General features: G+C 40.2%; 2 protein-coding genes and 1 pseudogene across 2 annotated transcripts; 1 reads left to right on the plus strand and 2 right to left on the minus strand.

Annotated features, from left to right (window-relative positions):
* The first annotated feature begins 180 nt into the window (after positions 1-180).
* LOC103713759 (serine/threonine-protein kinase BRI1-like 2) lies at positions 181-4131 on the plus strand. Its single transcript, XM_008800779.4, has one exon. The coding sequence runs from the start codon at positions 537-539 to the stop codon at positions 3927-3929; it is 3393 nt and encodes a 1130-aa protein (XP_008799001.2). The 5' UTR covers positions 181-536; the 3' UTR covers positions 3930-4131.
* A 1797-nt stretch (positions 4132-5928) lies between these two features.
* LOC103713121 (deoxymugineic acid synthase 1-D-like) lies at positions 5929-7814 on the minus strand. The gene is made up of 4 exons (XM_008799936.4): positions 7479-7814; positions 6659-6902; positions 6398-6577; positions 5929-6303 (listed from the first exon to the last, which is right to left on the minus strand). Exons 1-4 carry the CDS (start codon positions 7805-7807, stop codon positions 6079-6081), a joined length of 978 nt encoding a protein of 325 aa, XP_008798158.2. The 5' UTR covers positions 7808-7814; the 3' UTR covers positions 5929-6078.
* A 9779-nt stretch (positions 7815-17593) lies between these two features.
* Positions 17594-19268, minus strand: LOC103713115 (annotated as a pseudogene).
* Between the last annotated feature and the right edge of the window lie 6732 nt (positions 19269-26000).

Below are 26000 nucleotides of genomic sequence, written 5' to 3' on the forward strand. Positions count from 1 at the left end.
TATATCTATAAGGTCCTTTACAATGTGTAACGATGGCCACTACTAGTTGATCCACCAACAAAGCACAAGACTTGGGTGATAAAGTTGGCAGACAAAAGTGGTGTAGGTCTTATTTATGGAGTTCTGCTACGAAAGCATGAGAGCTTGCTTTGCATTTATATGAATTATACTTTTTTAAAAGAAAAAAAACACTGGGTACATATGCAGGCATGGTATCATTACCTTAGGATTTTAGAGTCTAAAATGCCCATGAGAACCTAACAACAGATCCTTCAATAAGCTAAGATAAATCTTGTCAGATCCTGTTCTTTTGACCGAGGCCAAACATTCCCTACATCCTCTTTATTCGGCACTACATATACTAACCAACTCGCCAACCTCATAACCTCTGCGTCTCTAATTATTCTCATGTCCACCTTCTCTCAAACTGAGCATCTTTCTCTCTGTTCTGTAGCTTTTCTTCTCCACCAACTTTCTGAACCCCAAGACCAACATATTCCTCTTCTCCCTTCTCTCTCACTCCCTCCCTCTTTGCCATGACAATGAAGAATCCCCTGCAGCTTTTCTCTCCTGCCACTGTACTGTTGCTTCTATTTGTGTTTCCGCCTTCGTTGTCGTCGTCAACCTTTGATCGCAAACAGGATGTGTATCCAAGTACAAAGACCGATGGAGAAGCTCTGCTCCTTTTCAAGAACTCAATCCAGAAGGACCCAAATGGAGTCCTGTCAAGTTGGAAGCCCAATCGAAATCCATGCAGCTGGTATGGAGTCTCCTGCGATCTAGGAAGAGCTACTCAACTCAATCTGAGCGGCTGCAATCTCTCAGGGACTCTCTCATTCTACTCTCTCTCATCACTTGACATGTTATCAGTTCTCAATCTCTCTAACAATGTTTTTTATATAAATTCCAGTACTTCTTTGCTTCAACTCCCGCATGCATTGAAACAGCTTGATCTCTCTTCTGCTGGAGTTGTTGGTCTCATACCAGAAGATTTCCTCTCAGTTTATCCTAATCTCATGTATTTGAATCTTTCGCACAGCAATCTTACTGGTTCTCTGCCGGAGAATCTCTTATCCAAGTCAGAGAATTTGCAAGTTTTCGATCTCTCTTTTAACAACTTGTCGAGTAGCATTTCTGATCTTCAGTTTGGAAACTCCTGCAAGAGCCTGCTTTATATGGATCTCTCAGAAAACCATATTATAGATATCATTCCATCTTCCTTGTCCAATTGCACCAACCTGAAGACCCTAAATTTATCATTCAATGCACTTGTTGGAGAGATACCACAATCTTTCAGTGAACTGAGAAGCTTAGAGAAATTAGACCTCTCTAGTAACCACCTCACTGGTTCAATTCCGTATGGGTTAGCAAATGCTTGTGGATCCCTTCTGCAGCTAAAGCTCTCAAATAACAACATCTCCGGTCTAATCCCTGATTCCTTCTACTCATGCTATTCACTCCAATTGCTCGACTTGGCTAATAATAACATCTTGGGTCCTTTTCCAAATGATGTTCTCCAAAACCTCGTTTCCTTGGAAAGCCTTCTATTGAGCAATAACTTCATTTCTGGACCATTTCCAAGTTCCATCTCTGCATGCAAGCGACTAAGAATTGCAGACTTCAGTTCGAATAAGATTAGCAGTGTCATGCCTCCTGATATCTGCTCCGGGGAATCCTCACTTGAACAGCTACGAGTTCCTGATAATCTGATCAGGGGTCAGATTCCACCTCAACTGTCAAACTGTTCCCAGCTCAGGACAATTGATCTCAGCATCAACTACCTCCAAGGTATAATTCCACCAGAGTTTGGCCTGCTCAAAAACCTTGAGCATTTGATGCTCTGGTTCAATGGCTTGCATGGCCAAATCCCTGCTGAATTAGGCCAATGCTCGCAGCTAAGGAACCTCATCCTGAATAATAACTTCCTTGGTGGTGACATCCCAGTCGAGCTGTTCAACTGCAGCAATCTTGAATGGATCTCACTCACCAGCAATGGAATCACCGGAAGAATCTTACCAGAGTTTGGCTGGCTCTCCAGGCTGGCAGTCCTCCAGCTTGCAAACAATAGCCTCAGCGGAGAGATCCCAAAAGAGCTTGGGAACTGCAGGAGCTTGGTGTGGTTGGATTTGAACAGCAACCACCTGACAGGTGAGATCCCACCACGGCTTGGCCGACAACTCGGAGCAAAAGCTTTGAGTGGAATTCTATCAGGCAATACCTTGGCTTTTGTCCGAAACGTGGGGAATTCATGCAAAGGAGTGGGAGGGTTGCTGGAATTTGCTGGAATCCGGCCGGAGAGGCTACTGCAAGTGCCAACTCTGAAGACTTGCGACTTCACAAGATTGTACTCCGGCGCGGCTCTAAGCGATTGGACTCATTACCAAACACTGGAGTACCTCGATCTTTCATATAATAAGCTTCATGGCAATATCCCAGACGAATTCGGGGACATGGTGGTCCTACAAGTGCTGGACTTAGCCCACAACAAGTTGACAGGGGTGATCCCAGCATCCCTCGGCCGCCTTCGAAACCTTGGAGTCTTTGATGCCTCGCACAACAACTTGCAGGGTAGCATTCCAGAGTCCTTCTCTAATCTTTCCTTCTTGGTACAGATAGACCTATCAGAAAATAACTTGAGTGGACCGATCCCATCGAGGGGGCAGCTCAGCACACTTCCCGCAAGTCAGTATGCGAACAATCCTGGCCTCTGTGGTGTCCCCTTGCCTCCCTGCCAGGAGGCAAACGACCTTCCCACTGCAACTCCATCAGACTACGGGAGGGAAGGTGGAAGGAGCTCAGCTGCTGCTTGGGCCAACAGCATCGTGCTTGGAGTTCTCGTCTCGGTGGCCTCCATATGTGTTCTTATAGTGTGGGCAATCGCCATGCGAGCGAGGCGAAAGGAAGCGGAGGAAGCCAGGATGCTAAATAGCCTCCAAGCTACCCATGCAGCAACAACTTGGAAAATTGGGAAGGAGAAGGAGGCTCTGAGCATCAATGTCGCCACTTTCCAGAGGCAGCTCCGTAAGCTGACATTCTCACAGCTCATTGAGGCCACCAATGGCTTCTCTGCAGCAAGCCTCATCGGTTGTGGAGGCTTCGGGGAAGTGTTCAAGGCCACATTGAAGGATGGCTCGAGCGTCGCAATAAAGAAGCTAATACATTTAAGCTATCAGGGTGATCGGGAATTCATGGCGGAGATGGAGACCTTGGGCAAGATCAAGCATAAGAACCTCGTGCCTCTCCTGGGTTATTGCAAGATAGGCGAGGAGAGGCTTCTTGTCTATGAGTACATGAGGTTCGGGAGCCTGGAAGACATGCTGCATGGTAAAAGGGCCCGGGAAATGATGCTCGGCTGGGAGGAGAGGAAGAAGATTGCAAGGGGTGCAGCAAAGGGCTTATGCTTCCTCCACCACAACTGCATTCCTCACATCATACACCGAGACATGAAATCGAGCAACGTGTTGTTGGACAATGAGATGGAGGCAAGGGTGTCAGACTTTGGGATGGCAAGGCTTATAAGCGCGTTGGACACTCATCTTAGCGTAAGCACGCTCGCCGGGACTCCTGGCTACGTGCCACCGGAGTACTATCAGAGCTTCCGGTGCACCGCAAAAGGCGACGTGTACTCATTCGGGGTGGTGCTGCTTGAAATACTCACAGGGAAGAGGCCGACCGATAAAGAGGACTTCGGTGACTCCAACTTGGTGGGTTGGGTGAAGATGAAGGTAAGGGAAGGGAAAGGGAGGGAGGTGATTGACGGAGGACTCCTGCTCGCGAGCCAAGGTGACGAGGAGAAGGAGATGAAGAGGTTTATGGAGATCACACTGCAGTGTGTGGAGGACTTCCCGTCGAAGAGGCCCAACATGCTGCAGGTGGTGGCCATGATGAGGGAGCTAAAGACTGCTGCTGTGGATGGAAGCATTGCTTAATAGAAGTTTCTAGTTTGTTCTTTTGACTTGTTGTAGCATCAATGCGATGACATCGTGTTGTTATATTATCAGCGGATGATGCTTTGTTTTAGAGAATGCTACTATGTTTGCACTCAATAATTAATTGGAATGTCAAGTAAAAGTACAACTTGAACAAGTATTGAGCACTGGTTGGAGAGTAATGTTGATAGGTTTTGTTAAATTCTCTCTTTTTTTTTATTAAGGTAAATTAGGCCTGCTAACAAAGTGTTGATGCTTCCTTGCTTCCTAGAAAAGGGAGAATTCTGATAATTTTTGGTGAACTCGGCATGGAAGAGAAGTAATTTTCGATCGGAAGATATGAACTTTGAGGCAACATGCAGTGGATTTAAAGAGACTCTCAGGTGGTCCCAAGCATCGGTTCGGAAGGAATGTTAGGCCAAATATACCTACAGTAGTAGACAGTGATCAAGGAAAAAGAAACAGAGAAAATTTCTCGTAAACAAAAGCTAGTCATTCAATTGGCAATTAATCGAACATGTGATGCGCATTCTTATCAGGGGGCTGCTAAAGGGGACGCAGTCCAATTGTGCCGAGCATGCGGAAATGGAGCCACCAGCCCGCATCTATCGCTGATCAAATGTCTACTTCGACCGAGAAATAGATCTTGGGCTGATTCATGGGCAATCTTTGGAGCCATGCTATTCGTCTTTTTGAAGACAGACTAGCTAGATGAGTATTTTGCAAAAACACTCACCGCCTTTTTCATTTCTGCCATAACGGGCCCAAGTATTTTCGTTCGAATTCGCATACAAGACACTTGTATGCAATATTGACAGAATATACCGGGGTTCTTGTAATAATAATTTTCTAAAGTTTGGGCTAGTACCGGTAACCCGCTTGCCGAGTAGGTCGAGGCTTATGATACTTCTGTGTACTGCGGATAACATGAAAGGGGTTATGTGTAATACTTGTGTTAATTAGTCCACTCGAGACTTGGTCAAATTCCGAAAAATAAAAGGAAAGAGAGAGAAGAAAGCGACTTCTCGGATCTTTCCAAGTGCCGCTGGTGTAGCCGGCAGCCAAAATGGCCTCCTCCAATCTCAGAGTCTGGCCTTTTAATATTTTTTTATACATAATTTTTATTTGTATTTTGGTTGGCATCTCTTGCTTGTATAAGGATTCGTGCAAATGTGTGTTTAATCTTATATTGGTTATTTTATTTGGATTGATCATGAGCTGATTGTGGTGTTTGTAATTAAATTGGAATAAATTTGGACTCTTAATTTAGCATGGATACTAAAATTTAAATGAGAGAAGTATGTGAAGAACCCATGTAAACATATGTTTAGTCTTATATCAATTATTCACCAAAAATATATTAGGTACTTATACAGGACTAAGAAATCTCGATAATATCTTTAAGGTAGCCTTTTGAGGTTCTGGATTATTACCCAAAAAATAATTTATGGATGTTAGTTCGTTTTTAATTATTTTTCGATAAAAGATTGGGCCTTCAGTGCTTTTTACCTAAGATGCTGAGGGGTCGGCATACATCTGTGGTTCTTCTGTTCTAAGAAACTGCACTTAGTTTTATTTTGTTGTCATGAGATTTGCTCTGTCTTCCCCTACTTATCAAAGTGTTCTTTATCTATCATGACGCAATTATCTGTTTAAAAATTTAAAATTTAAGGTCATGAGTTACCGAAAATTTTGATGAATTGCCTATGTTTGAAATCAGGTAAGATTCAGCCTGTGCCCGATATCTGTCCTTACAATTCCAACAACAAAACAAAGGGAAAAAAATAAGTCTCATCCTAAAAAAAATCCAAGGGAATATCCTGGAGGTGTCCAAGCCTGGCGGCGCCGTCGGGCTACTTCCCTGCAGGTCAAGATGCCATGCCCCTGGGGAATCCAGTAGATAAAATCTCTCAAGTAGGCATTCAGGTCGCATATTGGGTAGCCCAGATAGTAATCATATATGGTAGAATGGAGTGAGCAAAGTCCTCAAGTCAACAAATTGGGCAAATTTGATATGATAGTTTATATTACTGAAATGTTGATAGATAAAGTTGACATAAACTTCCAGAATACAAAGGACTTTGCTTTTTTCAATTAGTAATACATGGAAAACAAGAGCATAAAAGTTGCTGACAACTCATCTCAACCCTTAGATCTCACCATCCCAAAGTTCTGTGAGGGATTTATAGGGCCCATCAACTGAAACAAACGCCATTCCTGAACATCCTTTGCACTGTGGAACCTGGCTGATCTTTAACCTCTCTTCTTCAGTCAACTCCCAATCCAGTATGTCCAGGTTCTCCTTCAACCTCTTCTCATCAAAGCTCTTGACCAGCACACAGTCTCCTTGCTCATATACCCACCTTAGGCAGATCTATGGAAATGGTAATGAATGTCATGAGTGCAGGTACAGTGGTGAAAATTAACAATGTTACAGCAAAATAGGTTGGTTATGCTTCCGAACTTACCTGAGCCAGAGTCTTCCCTTTAGCTTCAGCAATCTCTTTCAGAACATCACACTCCATAACCCGAGCTGTGCCCCACAGAGTTCCTTTTGCTCCTAAAGGTGAGTAAGCACACACTTGAATTCCCTTGGCTGCACAAAATTGTCTCAACTTCTTTTGCTGCCATAAAGGATTCACCTCAACCTAAACCAAAAGAATTTATCCAAATCCTCATAATCCATTTGTATTAAGTTCGAAAATGAGAGTCACCCCAGCCTCACTCACTTGATTGACAGCAGGAGGAATTCTCGCAGTAGAGAGTAATGTCTCCAGCTTCTTGCAGGAGAAATTGCTGACTCCAATGGACTTTGTCAGCCCATGTCTCTTGCACTCCTCCATCTCTTCCCACACTGATTTCATATCGAATGGCATAAGGTCCTCCTTTGGTGGTGGAAACTCGTACTTTCCTGGCTTCGTGCTCATGGGCCAATGTATGAGATAAAGATCAAGGTACTCCAATTGAAGATTCCTGAACAGCGAGCAATTCATTTCTGTAAGCCTTGTTCCATCAAAATTTGTTGAGTATATTTTGAGTTTACAAGTTCTAGAAGATCGAATCCACATCAGTTCTAGAAAGTTGATTTAGGATATCAATTCAAGTCCATATCAACTTAGGATATCAATTATATACTGATCTAAACTGCTTACTGTAGGAATACTAGTTCGATTCTAAATCAGGTTACTCTATTCTATGTCTCTTGTAACTTGAGTGTCCTAGAGATCGAATATATTAGGGGCTAGAGTTTGTGAGATAATTTTGTCCCATGTAATCTTTAATTTTTTTTTGTTTTATAATGAAGCTTTTGCATTGTCTCTGCCTGTTGTTGATATATATAGATCAGTAGTTCGAACCACATAAATATGATGCACTCCTGTTATTCTCTCTATCGCAACAAAATTGGGTAGGTTATAGACCATGGCTCCAGATTAAGTAGACTCAATGGAAGGATTAAGTATATTTCCGAGGCAAGCTATCCATCAAAGGGAAAACTAATTAGAAAGGAAGCACAAGAGATGGTGCATGCATGGCGTTGTGGTATTTTACCGAAGAGTTTTACGGAGTGCTGGGAGGACATGCCCACGGTGAGCATCACTGCACCATAGCTTGGAGGTGATGAAGAGCTCATCTCGGGATCTGATGAGGCCGGAGCTGAGTGCCTCAGCTATAGCCTCGCCCAGAGGCTGCTCAGATTGGTAAAGAGCGGCCGAGTCGAAGTGTCGATAGCCAAGCTCGATCGCCCGTAGAACGGCTGATCGCGTGGCATCAGATGGAGAAAAGGGGTAGACTGCAGTGCCCATGCCAATCAGAGGCATGGCTTTTGAGCCTGAGCTCAGGGCCACCTCTGGGATACCTCTCACGGCCATGCTTTCCATGGTGTTGTGAATTGTGATTGTTTTCTTAGCAGAGAATGTAATCTCCAAGCTTATATAGAGCGAGCTGCCGACATGACCTCCATGCAAGCAAATGTGTGTCACATGCAAGCTGTTCATGATCTGACCCTCGGACTGAAGGTTACTTTGAACATAAAATTTGTCAGAGATATACGCGGGGATTGTTTGTGGCCCTCTTTTATTTGAGGCAAGCTATGTCATTTGTAGAGATTATTTTTGTGGTAGGTGCTTTAGTAGTTAATTTCTCTTTATGGAGGTAGGGAAAGGAGACCACCCCATAAGGATTTTGTTCTTGTGATGGTTTTATATTCTCCTCTCTTTTGCCATGCAACTCACATGCCTTGCAGCTTTTTTATTTTTTTAAACGAAACAAACACCTAAATTACAGTTTTCTGATTTAATTAAGGAGTTAGAAAATAAGCTGTACACCTAAATTACAGTTTTCTGAGTTTGTAGAAAATAAGGATTTTGTTTAAAACGTTCCCTCGAAAGACATGCCTATAGGCTAACTTATTCAAATGCTTCTCCAAAGGTGGTTCACGTGCCTGCCGACCTTTTTATTGGGGCATGACTCCCATGCCAATCTTGCAAGAACAGCCAACGCGCAAACACAGCTAGATAAAAGATTCTACAAACTCGAGTGGGGCGCCGGGGGAGACAAAATAATAGTCTGGGAATAAGGACTTGACTAAAAAAACTGTAAATGTATTTTTCAGATAAGTGATTAGATGTGCTGAATTATTAAAATCCCGAGAAGAAAATAAAGTACAGTGGGTATTCTCCGCCGGCTATCATCAAGCTTCCTTCTCTCTCTTCTTTTCCTTCGAAAACACAGCACCCCGTCACCGTGCCCACCGAAAATCGAGGCCACAGTGCTCACTGGAGCCGATAAGAATTCGAATTCTTCTTCTCTTGCCTCTTTTTTCTTTATTGATTCATTGCCAGCCGGATTCTGCCAAGGAATCGATTGGAAATCACTATAAAATCTCTCCCCTGCTCCTCTTCTCTCTCTTTTTCCGGCAATACCCATCATCGGTGTTCATCGCCGAAGCCATCGGCCTCTTCCCTCCACTAGTCCCTGGCTAAAGCTGGACCCCCAACCACCAGCAAGCGGGCTAGGATCCGAGTACACTGAGCTAAGAAAATTTTTTTCTTGGCTCTATTTTTGGGCTGAATTAGGCTGGCTAGTTGCCGACTGCCACCTCGCCAGACCACCATATTAGCCGCCAGCACCCCCCTCCCCCCTTCCTTCCCTCGTTTACCAATAAGCAAAAAGAAAGAAAAGGAGGAGGAGAGAGAGAGCCATCCCTCTCTTCCTCTCTCTTGCTTTCTCCCTCTAGAAGACTTAGGAAACCTAGTATCGGGTCCTGCCGACTTGATTTATGAACCCGAGTTGACCCATAAAAAGAGGTTTACAATTGTCTTGGTGCCCAAGCCGCCTACTGGACCGATCACCCCGGTCCTATTGAATGTCCATGAAATCCCCATTGATGAAGCTTGTTGATTGATCTTAGTTTTGATTGAGTTCGATCCATTGAGCAAATCGTCTAGACTAACTTACCGGAAACCATCATATGCCCGATCAAGTCTTTTCGTATTATTTTATTACAATAATCAATTAGAGATTAATTTTGTTGTTAATATTTTAAATAGGTCTAGGAGGGTCGTCGAGCAAAATCTAACAATGTAAAACAAAAGAGGTAAGTAGATCTTATAGTCCTTATTTCTTAAATGATTATATTTTTCGTGCATAAAATTTGCTCGTAGAAATATCTTGCTTTTCTTAAATTATGGATCAGTATATATGTTATAAAATCATGTTTTATTATGAAAAATAGTTTCGTAAATATTTTTATGAAAATCGCTTTGTTTGTGAGATATGAATCTAGTCATGCCATTTAGTATTTTTCATTTATTTACGTGTATAATTTAAGAAAAAGATATAAGTTTTTCTAAAGGCTCTCAAATTGCTATGACTGCCCCTAGAAATGGGAGCCAATCGATATTCTAGAGCTAGCATCCAATAAAAGCGGCCCTCTGTCAATAGGTTAAAGCTGGTAACAAATACGAGCTATAATATCTTATCGGTTATAAAGATAGGCCTATCACGGGTTATAGTAACCATGGCACGAATATCTATAAGTAATATTTTGATCCATGATAAGATTAAATAACGTGAAGAATGATTTATGAATTTATTTGCAATATAAACTTAGAACTATGTTTATGAAAGATGGATGATTTGTTCATGCATGATTTACTTCATAACTTGTTTTAATATACTGTATTATGAAATGGTTATTTTGGAATATCAGATATTTTTCTTAAATGATGCATTAACATGGAAAAACTTATACTTGATCCAGTAAGGTAGTGAAATGTCTACTTACTGAGTTATGTAGCTCATATACCTCTATTTTTATTTTTCTCTCTCTAAATGAATAGGGTCGACAGAAACAAAGGATGGTACATACTTGAAGTTTGCACCAGTAAGCTCGGCGATTTTGTAGAAGAATTTTAGTATTTTAAATTGATTATGAATTTGTAGTCAATGATTTTCTAAATATTGAGGATATGGATTTTGTATTTATATTTGGATTTAGAGGTTCTGAACCAGTATTGGTTGCATTTAATAGATAATGAAATTGAATTCCTATTTATTCTATTATATTTGAGATGGATTTGAAAGCTAAATGTAATATTGGCTTCGTCTTATCGTGGGTTATACTCCTTGGTAGCACGGCCATATCATACTTTGGATCTGGAGTGTGACAAAGAGATTTGACCCAACCCAAGTCATTGCTCCCCTTAAATCTAGAACCGTTAAAGCAACTATTATATACAATTTATATGTGGCATGGTTCGTTCATTTATATCTAGTGAACATGCTCATGCCGTTAGGTCACCTGACTTCGGTTTTTCAAGCCTTGATAGGCACAAAGACCAAAATAATAATTAAAAAAAAGTAAAAAGGCATGCAAATATATAATTTTTAAATTATTTAATGGTATGCACCATGTGAAAACGCATTTATAATCAAAGTGCTTTTTTTCAATTATGTCCGCCGCGAGAATCCCATATTCTCAAGTCCGGCATGATAATAATTCTCTATACAATCGTCCCTTAAAAGATATCACGGATCACAATCGTAAGTACTCCAACCGAAGTTTTATACGACGATAAGAAAAGCATAGCTATGTAACACAAAATTAATGGCATAACTATGTATTTATGTATGTATTCATTCATTCATTCAAGACTAATATAGAGCACTTGAACGGGGCTTATATAAGCCTGAGGACCTCCATCCAATTAATGAGACTTTAAGGCCTGCTTAGACCATGAGATTGAGAGCTAGGTCTTTTCATCATAACTATGAATGTATATATGTATGTATTGCACAAGATTAATAGCACAACTATGCATGCATGCATGTATATATGTATGTATGTATTCAAGACTAATATAGAGCACTTGAACATAGCTTGAGCCTGAGGACCTCCATCCAATTCATGGGACTTTAATGCCTACTTAGACCATGAGCTTGAGAACTAGATATTTTTATCATAACTATGTATGTGTGCATGTATTTGGATCGCGGGGTAGGGAAGAAGAATCAACGAAGAATCCAGGAAAGAGCAGCGAAGGAACGTGACGAGCAAATTCTCGTCTCGAGATGTTAGAAGGTGCAAAATCAGTAGGTGTCGGAGCTACTACAATTACTTCAACTAGAGCTGCTGTCGTTATTGGAAACGTTCTCAGTTCTTCGATTCATTCCGTGGCACGAAATCCAGCTTTGATCATTCGCTTTCTCGGGTTCCTAGCCCAAAGGTTCTAGGGTCCGAGAGAGTTCCTACTTTTTTTGCATAGTTTGTTTTAAAATTCCTTTAGGTAACCAATTCTCTGTCTTCTGTTACTGCACCAGAATGGGTACTCTGGGGGGACACCTCACAGCGAGGGTTGTAACTTAGCAGTGTCCATGAGCAGACAAACCAGGCTTGGTTTCCAAAAAGATTGGCTGATCGCTCACATTCCTGCTGTTTTTATTTGCGGTATGGCTTCCCATGCCAATCTGGCTTCTGGCTCCCATAGCAGACAAATAATTAATGTACACATTGGTTGGTGTTCCATGGAAAGCATAAAGTTACTTTCCAAGAAACAATCTTTCAAGTACTTCGGCTTCCATTCAAGTCCATAGTGCACTAGATGACTTCAGCCTCTTTTATCTATATAAAAATCTAGAGCCAGTCGAGCAGATCCCCTCCGACCTGTAAGCGGTCGAGCAGACCTCCTCCGACCTGGAAAGCATCGAGCAGCTCTACCAACCCAAAGACGCCCGATTTGCGCGCTGTGGTCACATCCCCCGCAGCGCGACCGAAAAACTACGCTTTGCCTTCGTCAACATCAATGCGTATGACTCCTGCAGGCATCCGATTTACTCAACAATCAAAGCGCATGGCCCCTGCAGGCACTCAGCCTACTCAACAATTAAGGCGTATGGCTTCTGCTGTCTACGGACACCAAGCCCCTTACGGCAAACTTGCATGGCTACGAATGATGGCATGACTCCGCGATGACTTGAGAACTTCGGTCTAATCTCCTACAGTAACAGCATTGATTCACACGATCGAGCATTAAGTTCCACTACATGTCCAATCGTACGACAGACCGTTTGCTCCGTCACATCACAGGTAACCCAGCTCCCTCTATAAAAGGGGAACTTCTCCATTTTAAAGGGGGCTGGGAGATTGAAACTCTACAAATTGACTACTGCTGTTCATACACTTTCCCCCCTCTGACTTAAGCATCGGAGGGCCGGCGTCGGGAACCCCGGCCACCGGCTTCTTGTAGGTCTCCCGGAGGACGTCGCGCGTCCGTCGGACCGCCGCTCGCCGATTCCCACCGGAGCACCTCCTTCCTGGCCCAGTGGTCACCTCCGGGTCCAAATTCCAGCAACAGATGGCGCTAGAGGAAGGGCCCCGGCCATGCACAGACCTTCCCGCTTGGGGGGCTGTGTTGTGGGATGGGGTTCCGAACTTTAGTCCCATATCGGTTAATCAGCGGGAAATGTCTGTGCCTTAAATGGGGGGCTCAATAACCTCTTCTCACCGAGGCACCTTTTGGAGGCAAAACCGTGAGGGGTGGAAAGGGTGGTTCCACCCGGGCGCCACCAGAGGGTGGACCCCCGGGAGCGGTCAACGATCCCCGATCCCCAGAGCGGACAATACCTCGGTGAGGGTGCAGTCGCTTTCCCTGCTCGGCTGGTGTGCGGACTGTTGCCGGGGTGAAAACTCCGCAACAATAACTATCGAAGAAACAAGCACCTGTGTATATGTAGAATTTTTAAAATTATATGATCATATGCTCTTTTTTTCTTTTATACCTTTCTTGCTGATTTAAGTCTTGGAAATTGGATAGGATCTGTACAGTAAATTCCAGATTTTGAGGTCTATTATAGCTGCAAGTAACATGTATAAGTCTTTATTGTCATATTTTCTAAAGAAAGACGAAGATATCTGAATTGCAATTGTTAAGGTTCATACATTTAGAGACGTTTGGTGACAAAAGTCTCGAATTTTGAATCTCTAGTTGCTAGATAATAAGATTTGACTACTAAAATAACTTCTGATTCTTTTTTCTCAGCTTTTAAAGTAAAAGACAATTCTAGCCAATCCATTGCCACCCTTAAACTGCTTCAGTCCAGAGATTGCCTAAAGAAGATTAGGAGGAGGACAATGACTAGTTGGTTCAAGATTTGCAGCTGGGTACCGGTCGGGTATCCAAGTCCAAAAAGTCGAAAAAAAATAATTCGAGATATGTGAATTTATGAACAAAAATATTCTGCCTGGAGTCTGCACCATATGTAACGTAAACGTAATATAGTTTTTGTTTCTCTGTACAGCATGTTATGTCTCCTACGTCAATATACTTGCAGGTCACGAGGTAAATGTCCAGTTCAGAGCTGATAACCTTATCCTCGAACAATTATTCTTGAAAAGAGGGCATGGGTCAAGAACTGTATTTTACAGTCATCGAAATAGAACATAAATCAAATTTTTCGAATCCAAGGTTGAAAATGTTCGATCTGATGTGGTTCGAACCGATTTGAACAAGGCCCACGCTAGGACATCGACAAACATTGTTTTTACTTATGTGCTCTGATTTAGATTCTGTGTTTAAGAACAAGATCTTTACATCAGGATTTGAATAAAATTGTTATGGTTAGGGATAAATTCTTTTTCTTATCATAACGGAATAGGAGACAGTGCCCATATTGATAGGCGAGGCGTTGTTGAACTTTGGAACATTTATTTCAGTTTGTTTCTTATGAATGGGCTGATAAGTAAATAGAACAGTAAACATGCAGGTTGCCATCCCTTCATCCATTAAACCTCACCATCCCATAGCTCTGCAGGGGACTTATATGGTCCATCGATTGACACAAACTCCAGGCCTCGGAAATCCTTTTTGCTGTGGAATTTTGGCTAATCTTGTGCCTCTCTTCTTCATTGAACTCCCAATCCAGTGTCTAGGTTCTCTTTCATCCTCTTCTCATCAAGCTCTTCACCAGCAGCGCAGTCATCAAATCTCACATCGGTTATTTCATTTGGATTGATCATGAGCTGATTGTGGTATTTGTAATTGAATTTGAATAAATTTGGACTCTTAACTTAGCACAAAAACACATGCAGACACATGTTGAAGGGCAGATATATGGACCATATAAAACTCTTTTGAGAGTTGATTCTGTCCCTTTCCAGCATACCAAGTGGACCTTTAGGATACCATGTCCTATTGGTGTGCAAGTGGTCGTCCTCTCTAACTTTGCTGAGAAAGCTCTAGGCATATATCATTCTCCTCTTTTACCTTCAGCAAGGAGCATTAAAATCCATCCAATGCATCTAAAGTCCACATCAATGATACCCGCGCCATTGACGGGTCCGCACATGAAATGGGCCGCAAGCCCATGTGAGCAAGGGCTCACACGGCCCGTGCGTGGGAGAGGGAGAAGTCGGACTCCGAAGTCCGACCAGGAGTTCCTCCTCTTCCCCGATCCCGTCGGAGGAGGAGACGGAAGGAGTCCTATCTTCCACGATTGAGCAGAGATCCCTCTATTAAAGTAGCCCCCACCCTCATCGAGTGCCACCGCTCCTCTTTCCTCCTCTTTTCTCCCTTCAATGTCCCAGCATCCCATCACTGGTGCTCGGCCGAAAACGGGGCATCGTCGGAGTCGAGGTAATGCTCTGGAATCCTTCTCCTTTCCTTCATATTCTTTCCCATCGACTAGGAATTACGGCCGCAGGCCGAGAAATTGGCCGGAAATTGGCCGGAAAAAAGGATCCCATGTTTTGCTCTGTTCCGCCTTCTTCTCCTTTTTCCGACCCACCGCCTCCACCGGCATTCGTCGCCGAGGGCTCCGGCCCTTCCTTGTATCGTCCCCAAGCCGGATCCAGGCCCCCAGCCGCCGGAGAGGGAGCTGGGAATCCGAGGACAACCAAGCCAAAACTCCCCTGCTCGGCTCTGTTTTGAGTTGAATCCGGCAGGCCCGGCCATCGCCGTCGGCTGCCCTCTGCTTCCCGCCGCCACCGCCGCCTCACCGGACCAACCTAGCCAACCACCAGCCACCCCCTTTCTCTTTGGTTTAGCCAAGAAAGAAAAAAAAAGAAAAAAAGCAGAAAGAAGAAAAGAGAAAAGAAGAAGAAGAGGAGAGAGAGCCGAACCATCCCTCTCTTTCTCTCTCGCTTTATTTCTCTCTCCTCTCTCTACTTTTTCTCAACTCTGTCTTTCTAGAATATCCAAGAAATCTAATATTAGGTCATGTTGATCTTATCTACGAATCCGAGTTGACTCTTGCAAAGGATCTAATTTCACTTGTGCCCAGACTGTCTATTAGACCGACCATCACAACCCTGTTGAATGTCCCTAAAATACATATTAATGAACCCATATTGAATTAACCTCGGCTCCGATTGAGTCCATACTTTATAATTTATTGATCAAATCGCTCAGGCTTGACCCATCCGGAACCGCTGAACGCTGACACTTGACCAACCGTATCTTTTTTTATTATTTTAATTCAAATAGAAATTAATCTCATTTTAATGTTTTTAATAGAGTTAATTGAATGGCCTAGTGAAGTTTGACGGTCTAAGATAAAAGAGATAAGTAAGCGTTGTACTCCCTTACTAGTTTTCGAACTTGTAAGTATATTTTGAACTCTTTATTATTTTTCAAATGATCATGTTTTCCATGCATAATATTTGCTTGTAGAAATGTCATGATTTTCTTAAAATATGGATCAGCTCATGTGTTATAAAAATCATGATTATTATGAAAAATAATTTCATGAATAATTTGATGAAAATAACTTTGTTATAAAATATGAATCTAATCATGTCATTTAACATTTTTCATCTATTTCTATGTATATTTTACAAAAAGATATAAGCTTTCAAAACACTCTCAGATAGCTATGTATAATCTCTTGCATTAAAAAAATCGATCCTCGGAGCTAGATCCATACGAACACTGGCCCTGCAATGGGTATAAAGTTGACATACGAACATAAATCTATGTCAATTACGAATACTGGCCCTGTCACGGGTATAAAGTGACCATAGAATGAATATCTATGAGCAATATTTTGAACTATGATATGGCTAAATGGCAAAAGAACGATTTATATATTATTTGCAAAATGAACTTGGAGCTATGTTTATAAAATATGAATGATTTACGTATGCAATGAATGGCTTTATGACATGTTTTTAATACACCATATTATGAAATGCTTATTGTGGAATATCTGATATTTTTCTTAAATGATGAATTAACATGAAAAAACTTATGTTTGATCCGGAAAGGTAGTGAAAGTTTACTTATTGAGGTATGTCACTCCATATACCTCTATTTTATTTTTCTCTCTCCAGACGAATAGAATCGATAGAAACAAAGGATGGTCACGCTTGTAATTCGCGCTAGCAAGCTTGGTGATCTATATAACAGAGCAGAACCTTAGTTCTTCAGTTGATTATGAAATTGTAGTGAGTGATTTTTTGAGTAGTAAGGATTATGAGTTTGATATTTATATTTAGATTTAAACGTTCTGAGTTAATATTAGTTTTTATCTAATGAATAATGAAATTGGATTCTTAATGATTTTATTATATTTGAGATGGATCTGAAAGTTAAATATATGTTGGCTTCGTGTTATCGTGAGCTGTGCCCCTCGGTAGCATAGGCTATGTCATGCTCCGGATCTAGGGCGCGACAAATTATGCTCCGAATCTGGCTCGTGACATCACTAGTCTACTTTTGGATTGTTCTTGCTTTCCTTGTTATTCTACTTGAGCATTAGTTCCTTCTCTATGCTCATCATTGGCTATTTGATGCAAGGATCATAAAATACTACACCAGTTTTTCATCAAAATTATTAATCTTCTGAGGATCTTTTCTATGCAAAAGGTCAGGTTCAGTGCTATGAATCTCATTTCTAAAGAGTGATGATTAGCATGAAGCTGGCTTCACTTGGTTTCTCCATCCTTCTACTCTTAAATATATGCATCTCATTTCTAAAGAGTGATGATTATCATGAAGCTGGCTTCACTTAATTTCTCCATCCTTCTGCACTTCTAGCTAAAAAAGGGGTAGAAATCCACTCTTTTGGTTTAAGAAAACCAAATAAGAAACAAAGAGATCCCTCCGCCCCTGCTGTGAAGGAAAGACCTTATCATTAAATCATGTATAGAAAATGTGAGCTCAAAAAACTTCAAAAGTCCACAAAAAACAGTGCAAGAAGCTTGAGCAAGCTAACAGCTATCCATCTGGTCAAGGAGAACGGTTCAATGCAGCAAAAGTCAGGCAATCTTCAGGTGAACAAATCAGCCAAGCTAATTTGGGGATGATTTTTACCTTCTTCCTACTGATACAAGATTAAACCTTATACCAAGACAAAAAGAAGGCCTTGTTGGATTTTGAACATTTAGTTCAGTTTCTTTCTTATGCATGGGATGATAATTAAATAGAACAGGTAAACATGCAGATTGCCATCCTTTCATCCATTAAACTTCACCATCCATAGCTCTGCAGGGGATTTATATGGTCCATCGATTGATACAAACTCCAGCCTGGAAATCCTTTTTGCTGTGGAATTGGCTAATCTTGTGCCTCTCTTCTTCATTCAACTCCCAATCCAGTATGTCTAGGTTCTCTTTCATCCTCTTCTCATCAAAGCTCTTACCAGCACGCAATCACCTTGCTCATACACCCACCTTAGGCAGACCTATGCGGATGCATGGTACTAGATGTCACTCTATCTAGCATAAAATTGTAATTACTGGATCATACAACTCCTACAGAATTCTTAAACTTGCTTAAAGGAACATTTTAGACTTCCATGGGAATCACTCCACTTCTTCAAATTTCCAATAAATTCAACAACTTACCTGGGCCAGAGTCTTTCCCTTAGCTGCAGCTATCTCTTTCAGAACATCGCATTCCATGACGCAATCAGTGCCCCCATAGAGTCCTCTGCTCCTAAAGGCGAGTACGCGCAAATTTGAATTCCCTGGCAGCACAAAATCCCTCAGCTTCTTTTGCTGCCAAAGAGGATTCACTTCGACCTTACCAACGAGGATGGCTCCCATGGTCAGAGTCCACTCGATTTCGGAGTTTGGACACAAATGCTAAGCAAAGCCAAATTCACCTGATTAACAGCAGGAGGAATCCTCGCGGTGGCAAGCAATGCTTCCAGCTTCTTGCAAGAGAAGTTGCTGACACCGATGAACTTTGTTAGCCCGAGCTTCCGACACTCCTCCATGGCCTCCCACACTGAATTCATGTCGAATGGCAGAAGCTCCTCCTTTGGAAATGGCAGCTCGTACCTTCCTGGCTTTGTGCTTGCGGGCCAATGTATGAGATAGAGATCGAGGTACTCCAACTGAAGGTGCCTGAAAAATTAGAGAATCATCCGTCAAGCCTTGCCCTGTCAAATCAGAGATCGAGTAGATTTTTACGACAAGAAAAGCATCAATGCTGATATCGAAGTAGAAAGGAAGCAGACAGAAATGGTTTTCATGTCAACATGGTATTATTGAAGAGTTGCATGCAAAGCAGGGAGGACGCGGTCATGGTGAGCGTCACTGCACCATAGCTTGGATGTGATGAAGAGCTCATCCGGGATTTTATCACCCCGGAGCGAAGGGCCTCAGCTATGGCCTCACCAAGAGCCTGCTCGATTGGTAGAGGGCGGCAGTATCGAAGTGTCGTAACCAAGCTCGATCGCCCGCAACATGGCTGATCGCATGTATCGGATGGGGCGAAGGGGTAGACTGCAGTGCCCATGCCAAATGAGGGGCATGGCTTTTGAGCCTGAGCCCAGTGACACTTCTGGGATATCGGACATATTTCGGATCGACTGGTAAGCAGATCACATCCTCAAAGATTAAAGGGTGGGAGGAGCTTTAGATTTTCGGAATCTAACCAAAAGATCGCACTCCTCAGTCTCACATCAAAAGCTCCTGGCCATAAGCTTATGATAGACATGGGCTGGAAAATCAATGATACGATGGGAGTTTCTGTGGTTCCACATTCTAGCTCAGCATGCCAAAGCATGCGTGTCAATCCTCTACAAGCTAAATCCTATCAAAATCCTACAATTCGGTACGTGACGGATTTTTAATGGTTATGCAACTTAGAGGTTCATCCAATCCACATGGGAAGTTAATTTCCTCTGATTTACAGATATCCAAGCGTTGTTTTACATAGTTCAAGATATTGTTCACTATTGGCTCTGGAGCAACATTGCTGAAATACTAAGTGGGGGGTTCAAGCCATTGGCACTCTCATTAATGCATGATATTCTATTCTTACTCAGAAGAAAAGAAAAAAAAAAAAAAATATATATATAATATATATATATATATAATATATATAATAATATATTATCTGCATGTTTTAAAAACAAATAGGGGATTGTTGATATATTTTATAAAAATAAAAAAAAATAAATGAGTTTTTTGGAAGTCGTTTAGTATCAATATTAACATTGAAGTTGGCTGATTTTAGTTTAAAAATGAATTTAAAAAATTCAACCATTAAAGTAGAAAATATTTCAATTTTATATATCTCATCAAACGGACGGTTACAAATTTAATTTTAAAATTCGATCATTAAACTAGAATGCTTTTGGCTTTATATTTTAAAATCCTAGGCCAGTTGCAAATTTGAAAATTAAAAGAAGACATTTACATAATAAAAGTTGTTCAATTGAGATGCTCTCATTGGCTAGCGCCAGACAATTTCGTATATATACGTATTATCTTAAGAGAGCAACCTGATCCATGTCTCAAGTCTACTACATTTTTAGGTAAAATTATTTTGAGACAATTTCTGTAAAATTTCAGATAATAAATCTCCATTTTTTCCAATAGGTTTTTGGTTCAATTCACATGGCAAGGGTGATTTTACATGAGAAGATAATTTCATCTGACTTACAAATGGCGAGTAGTCTTATAACCAATCTTTAGAAATTTCGTATAACTTGGGTGTCGACGACTGTAATGATGTTGATATCATTCTTCCAAATTGCTTATGAAAGTCTGTTGATGTCTAGCACGTGCCCAAGTTGTGTTTTCTACAACCTTTTCTAGACGCAAAATTCCTACAACTTGAGTTGTAGAGAATTTGTTGCCATACATCTAGGGCATTTGGGTATTCTTCCGTGTTATTAAGAAACTTACAGGATATTCTTGTGTTATGTTTCACAAAAAATACATGTAACACATCTAAACCTCTCATCAATAAATCATTTATCTTTTGCTTATCTATTTTTTCGTGTCTCAAGTCTACTACCTTTTTTAGGTAAAATTATTTTGAGACAATTTCTGTAAAATTTCAGGTAATAAATCTCCATTTTTCTACAATAGGTTTTTCGCTCAATTCACATGGCAAGGGTGATTTTACATGAGAAGATAATTTCATCTGACTTACAGATGCCGAGTGTTTTATAACCAATCTTTAGAATTTCGTACAACTTGGGTGGTCGACGGCTGTAATAATATTGATATATCATTCTTCCAAATTTGCTAATGAAGTCTGTTTCATGTCTAGCACGTCCCAGTTGTGGAAATTTTTTTACAACCTTTTCTAGACGCAAAATTCCTACACTTAAGTTGTAGAGAATTTGTTGCCATACACCTAATGCATTTGGTAATTCTTCCATGTTATTAAGAAACTTACAGGAATTCTTGTGTTATGTTTCACAAGGGATACATGTAACACATCTAAACCTCTCATCAATAAATCATTTTTCCTTTGCTTATCTATTGCTCTGCACCCCAACTCGATAAGAAGCTTCAAGAGTGATGAATTTTGCCCATTTCTTTCTGATGTTGTATTTGAGTCAGTTACTTCTTTTGTTATCTTCTTTAGATCTATTGTGAAAAGGATTTCAAAGTATATCTTAGTTGATAGCTAAATTTATGTATCAAGGATCCAGTCCATATAAAATGGCCCATTCCCCACAAATTTCTCATTTATAAATTATTAAACAATAGAAGTTCTCAAATATGTGAACAAGATTCTATCTCATTAATTGCAGATAGGTTTTCCACAAGGTCAAAAATGTTATCCACACATAGGCAATGCTTTGTCCTCTCACCACCATTGTTTGATCTACTTATTTTTCTTTCAGTCATTATCCTTATGGTAACTTTTCTGTCACATAGGAATGTGAGGGCCGTGCGGGCGTGTGTTTAGTCCTACATTAGTTATTCGCTAGGTAGATCTTGGGTACTTATATATGATCAAAGAACCCAAATAATACCTTCCGGCTAGCCATTTTGGGTGAGGTCCTGGATTGTTACAATTGTATCAGAGTGGGACCGCCGGCTCATAACTTATGTAAAACTATAGGACACTGCAGCATTGATCTATTAGGGCTGACAAAGGACTGATCGTGGTGCTTGTAATTAGATTTGAATGGATTTGAACCTTTTAGCTTAATGAGGACGTCGAGGCTTAAGGACCCGTGCGGGCGAGTGTTTAGTCCCACATCGGTTATTCAGTAAATCTTGGATATTTATATAGAATCAAGGAACCCAAATAATACCTTCCGGCTTCCGGCTAGCCATTTTGAGTGAGGTCCTAAGTTGTTACGAGGAATAAGTTTTTCTTCATTCATTCTTTCTTTCTTTCTTCCTTCCTTCCTTTTTCATTTTGAGCAATATAACATATTTTTCTTAAGGCCCATAATAAATCTTGTAGGCGATATTAAGTAATCAATGGAGTCAAATATCTCCTTTGGATTCTCAAATAAGTGAGCAGTTTGAATCCTGAATTTATACAAAACATAATAATATGTCCTTTTTTCAGTGGTCCAACTCAGAGAAGTCACAGTCCATCATTGATGCAAAGTATTTCCCACCTCTCCATCCCAGAAATCAGCATGAGACTTACAGAAACCATTTGATCAACTAATGCATGAACAAGAATAAGCCTTTCTTGTGACATAAGGCTCAATTTCTCCTTGTCCTCTACAGACAACACCAATCAAAGATTTCCATGTTTTCTTTCAACCTTCCTTTGTTAAATTCTTCGGCAAAATGCTAACCCCTTGCTCGAAAGCCCACCTTAAACAGACCTGTCCATGCAAGAAATGTATCCCGAGTACTGTTTAATGATGTGTTACAAAGAACTGAAACATCCTTAAAGCACTAATCCTATGGTTTTTGAGAAGAAAGCACTGATCCATTGTTACCACCTATTGTAGAATTAACAAATCAGGAGTAGAATCTTGAATCAAATGAAGAACTACGTAACAGTTAACAGTATATAATTTTCAAAATATAAAGTGTGAATAATCAAACGCAACTAAATTCCCGACAGACAAACAAGAAATGCGAAGCTTTGAATGGATACATGTAGTTACCTGAGCTCTGCTTTTTCGCATAGAATGAGCAATTCTTTTAATCTCTTCTGCTTCAAGCACTTTCTCAGCACCCCAAAAGACTCCAAACCCGCCTAGGGGAGAATAAGCACTTATGTGGAATTGTGGATACCTTTTTCTTAGCAAAATTCTTGTAATTTCAGCTGCCAAAGAGGATGCATTTCCACCTAATACAAAGAGATAGGACAAGAAAATAATCATACCCACATTTGATTTTTTTCTACAAGAGGCCATTTTTGGTGGTATATTTAGATATTAGTCATGAAGCATTAGCCAATATATTAATTTATATTTCTGATGGCACTCACCTCCTATTACGAAAAACAAATAAGCTTATACCTTCTTTTGAAAGAAAAGGAACATTATTTTCTTTCCCTTTCTTGTTTTCCTAGGAGTGCTCATGTTGTCATTCTTTAGTTATCAAAACCTGGGTTACCTGGGTATGCTCAAAAAATGAAAAATGAAATTATAATTACAATTGTTAAGAGATATATTTAACTCTTATCGCATGCATTACGCCAAGCAATGCTTTCTACATTTACCAACCAATTGTCACTTGTTAAGATTAAAAAATTGATCCAGTTTCAAATTTCAACTTCACTCCCTAGTTTGCATGCTACTTTGCGATTACCTCGTAATTATAGCAGGAGCAGAAAAGAACACTAAGTTCGAAAATAATTTTGACATTGTGAGAGCTCGGTCCATTGACTGGCCCACACATGATTTGGATCAGTGGACTGGCCCTAAGAAGCCAGGCTGATTTCTCATGTGAGTTGCACGTGAGGGAAAGGGGGAGGAGAACTCCGGCTAGGAGTCTCCTTCCTCATCCGAATGCAATCCTTCTGATCGCAGATGCCTATCGTGCCGGAAAAATTGGCGATTCGAGGCTAATCGAATAGGAACTCTTGCCTACTTCAAATCACTCATCCTTCTCTTTAAGATCCATCGAAGAATAGGCTAGAAATCTTCTGATTCAAGCTTTTCTTTAACCGAGCTTATTCCTTTGATTTTCACTGAAAATAGTCGCCAGGAAGCCTCGTTGGACTGAGGTACGAGCCCTCCATCTTCTCCTCTTCCTTCCTTTGTATTTTGGGCTTTCAATCCCATAGATTTGAGTCGACAATCGCCTAAGTCATTTCGAAACAAGGCACCTCTATTTCAGTCTTCTTCCATCGAACTCAGCTGACTGGTCGCCGCCGCCGACTGACCTCTACTACTTGCCACCTTGTTAGACCACTATGATCACAACCACCAGTTGTCCCATCTCTCTTCTATTTTACAAAGAAAAAAGAAAGAAAACAAAGAGAGAAGAAAATAAGAAGAAAGAAGAAAAGAAGAAGAGGAGGAGAGAGAGAGCCATATCTCTCTTTCTCTCTCTTATTTCCTCTCTTCTCTCTCTAATTTCTCTCTCTAGATAATCTATGGAACCTAGAATCAGATCCTGTCGACCTAATAAATGAACCTGAGTTGACCCTTTGTAAAGGGCCCTATCTGCCCTAGTGCCCGAGTCGCCTACTAGACCAATCATCTGATCTTATCAAGTGTCCATGGAACCCACTGATGATAAATTATGTTAAACGACCTTGGTCCAGATTGAGTCTATGTCATATGATTTATTGATCAAATCGTTCAAGCCTGACCTACCCGGAATTGTCGAACACTATCATCCGGCGAATCATCCCTATTTATTTATTCGATTAAAATCATCAAATAAAATTAATTTCGCTTTTAATGTTTTTAATAAGGTTCGTTGAATTGCCCGATGAAGTTTGACTGTCTAAGACAAAAGAAGTAGACCTTGCACTCCTTATTATTTTTCAAATGATCGTGTTTTCCGTGCTATAATTTGCTTGTAAAAATATCATATTTTTCTTAGAATTATAGATCAACATATATGTTATGAAAATCATGCTCTATTATGAAAAATAGTTTTATAAAAGTTTTAATAAAAATAGCTTTGTTATAAAATATAAATCTGATCATGTTATTTAGTATTTTTCATCTTTTTATATGTACATTTTACGAAAAAGATATAAACTTTCCAATGGCTCTAGATAGGTATGTATGATCCCTAGAATTGAAAAAAATCGACACTCGGAGCTAGCATCCATACAAACACTAGCCCGCCAATGGATATAAAGTTAATATATGAAACATGAATCTATGTCGATTACGAATAAGGGCTCTATCACGGGTATAAAGTGACTATAGTATGAATATCTGTGAGCAATGTTTGAACTACGAAATGGCTAAATAGCAGAAGAATGATTTATGTATTTATTAGCAAAATAAACTTGGAGCTATGTTTATGAATAATGAATGATTTATGCATGCATGATGACTGATTTTATTATAACGTATTATGAAATGCTTATTTTAAATATCTGTTATTTTCTTTAAATGATGCATTGACATGAAAAAAATTACGCTTGATTCGATAAAATAGTGAAAGCTTTACTTATTGAGTTGTGTCGCTCATATACCTCTATTTTTTTCTCTCTAGAGACGAATAGGATCGATAGAAATAAAGAATGGTTCATGCTTGGAGTTCGTGCAGCATGCTTCACGATCTATATAGCAAAGTAGAACTTTATTCCTTCAATTGATTATGAATTTGTAGTTAGTGATTTTCTGAATAATAAGGATTATAAGTTTATTATTTATGTTTGGATTTAGATGCTCTTAACCAATATTAGTTTTATTTACTGGATATTGAAATTAAGACTTTAATTCTTACATTTTGTTTGTGATGGATTTGAAAGGTAAATGTAATGTTGACTTCGTGTTATTGTGAGTTGTACCCTTCGTAGCACAGCCATATCATGCTCCGGATCTGAGACGTGATAGACACATAGGTCAAAATACTAATGGCCATACCTACTTATTAATTTATGATTGTATTAGACCTTTATAATTCCAATTCGAGGATTTGAGTATCAAATTTGATGTTAGATCATAACTAAATATTATACATTGAGTCAAGAAAACTTAATTATGTCATGACATGGTAGGTTAAAAATAATTTTAGATGTATCCTGAGTGACTTTTAAAAATGTACTGAACAACAATTACATCTGATTAATGAAAAGCACTGCAATGTTTCGTAATTTTTCTTTCATCATAGAGACATTGCAGTTATTAAATATTTTCATCAACTTATACCACATTTTTAATAATATCGAAATCTGTTAGTATATTTTTTGAAACTGTAAATCATTTGGTAAAGAC

Source organism: Phoenix dactylifera, chromosome 6, assembly GCF_009389715.1.
Source record: "Phoenix dactylifera cultivar Barhee BC4 chromosome 6, palm_55x_up_171113_PBpolish2nd_filt_p, whole genome shotgun sequence".
Lineage (NCBI taxonomy): Eukaryota > Viridiplantae > Streptophyta > Magnoliopsida > Arecales > Arecaceae > Phoenix > Phoenix dactylifera.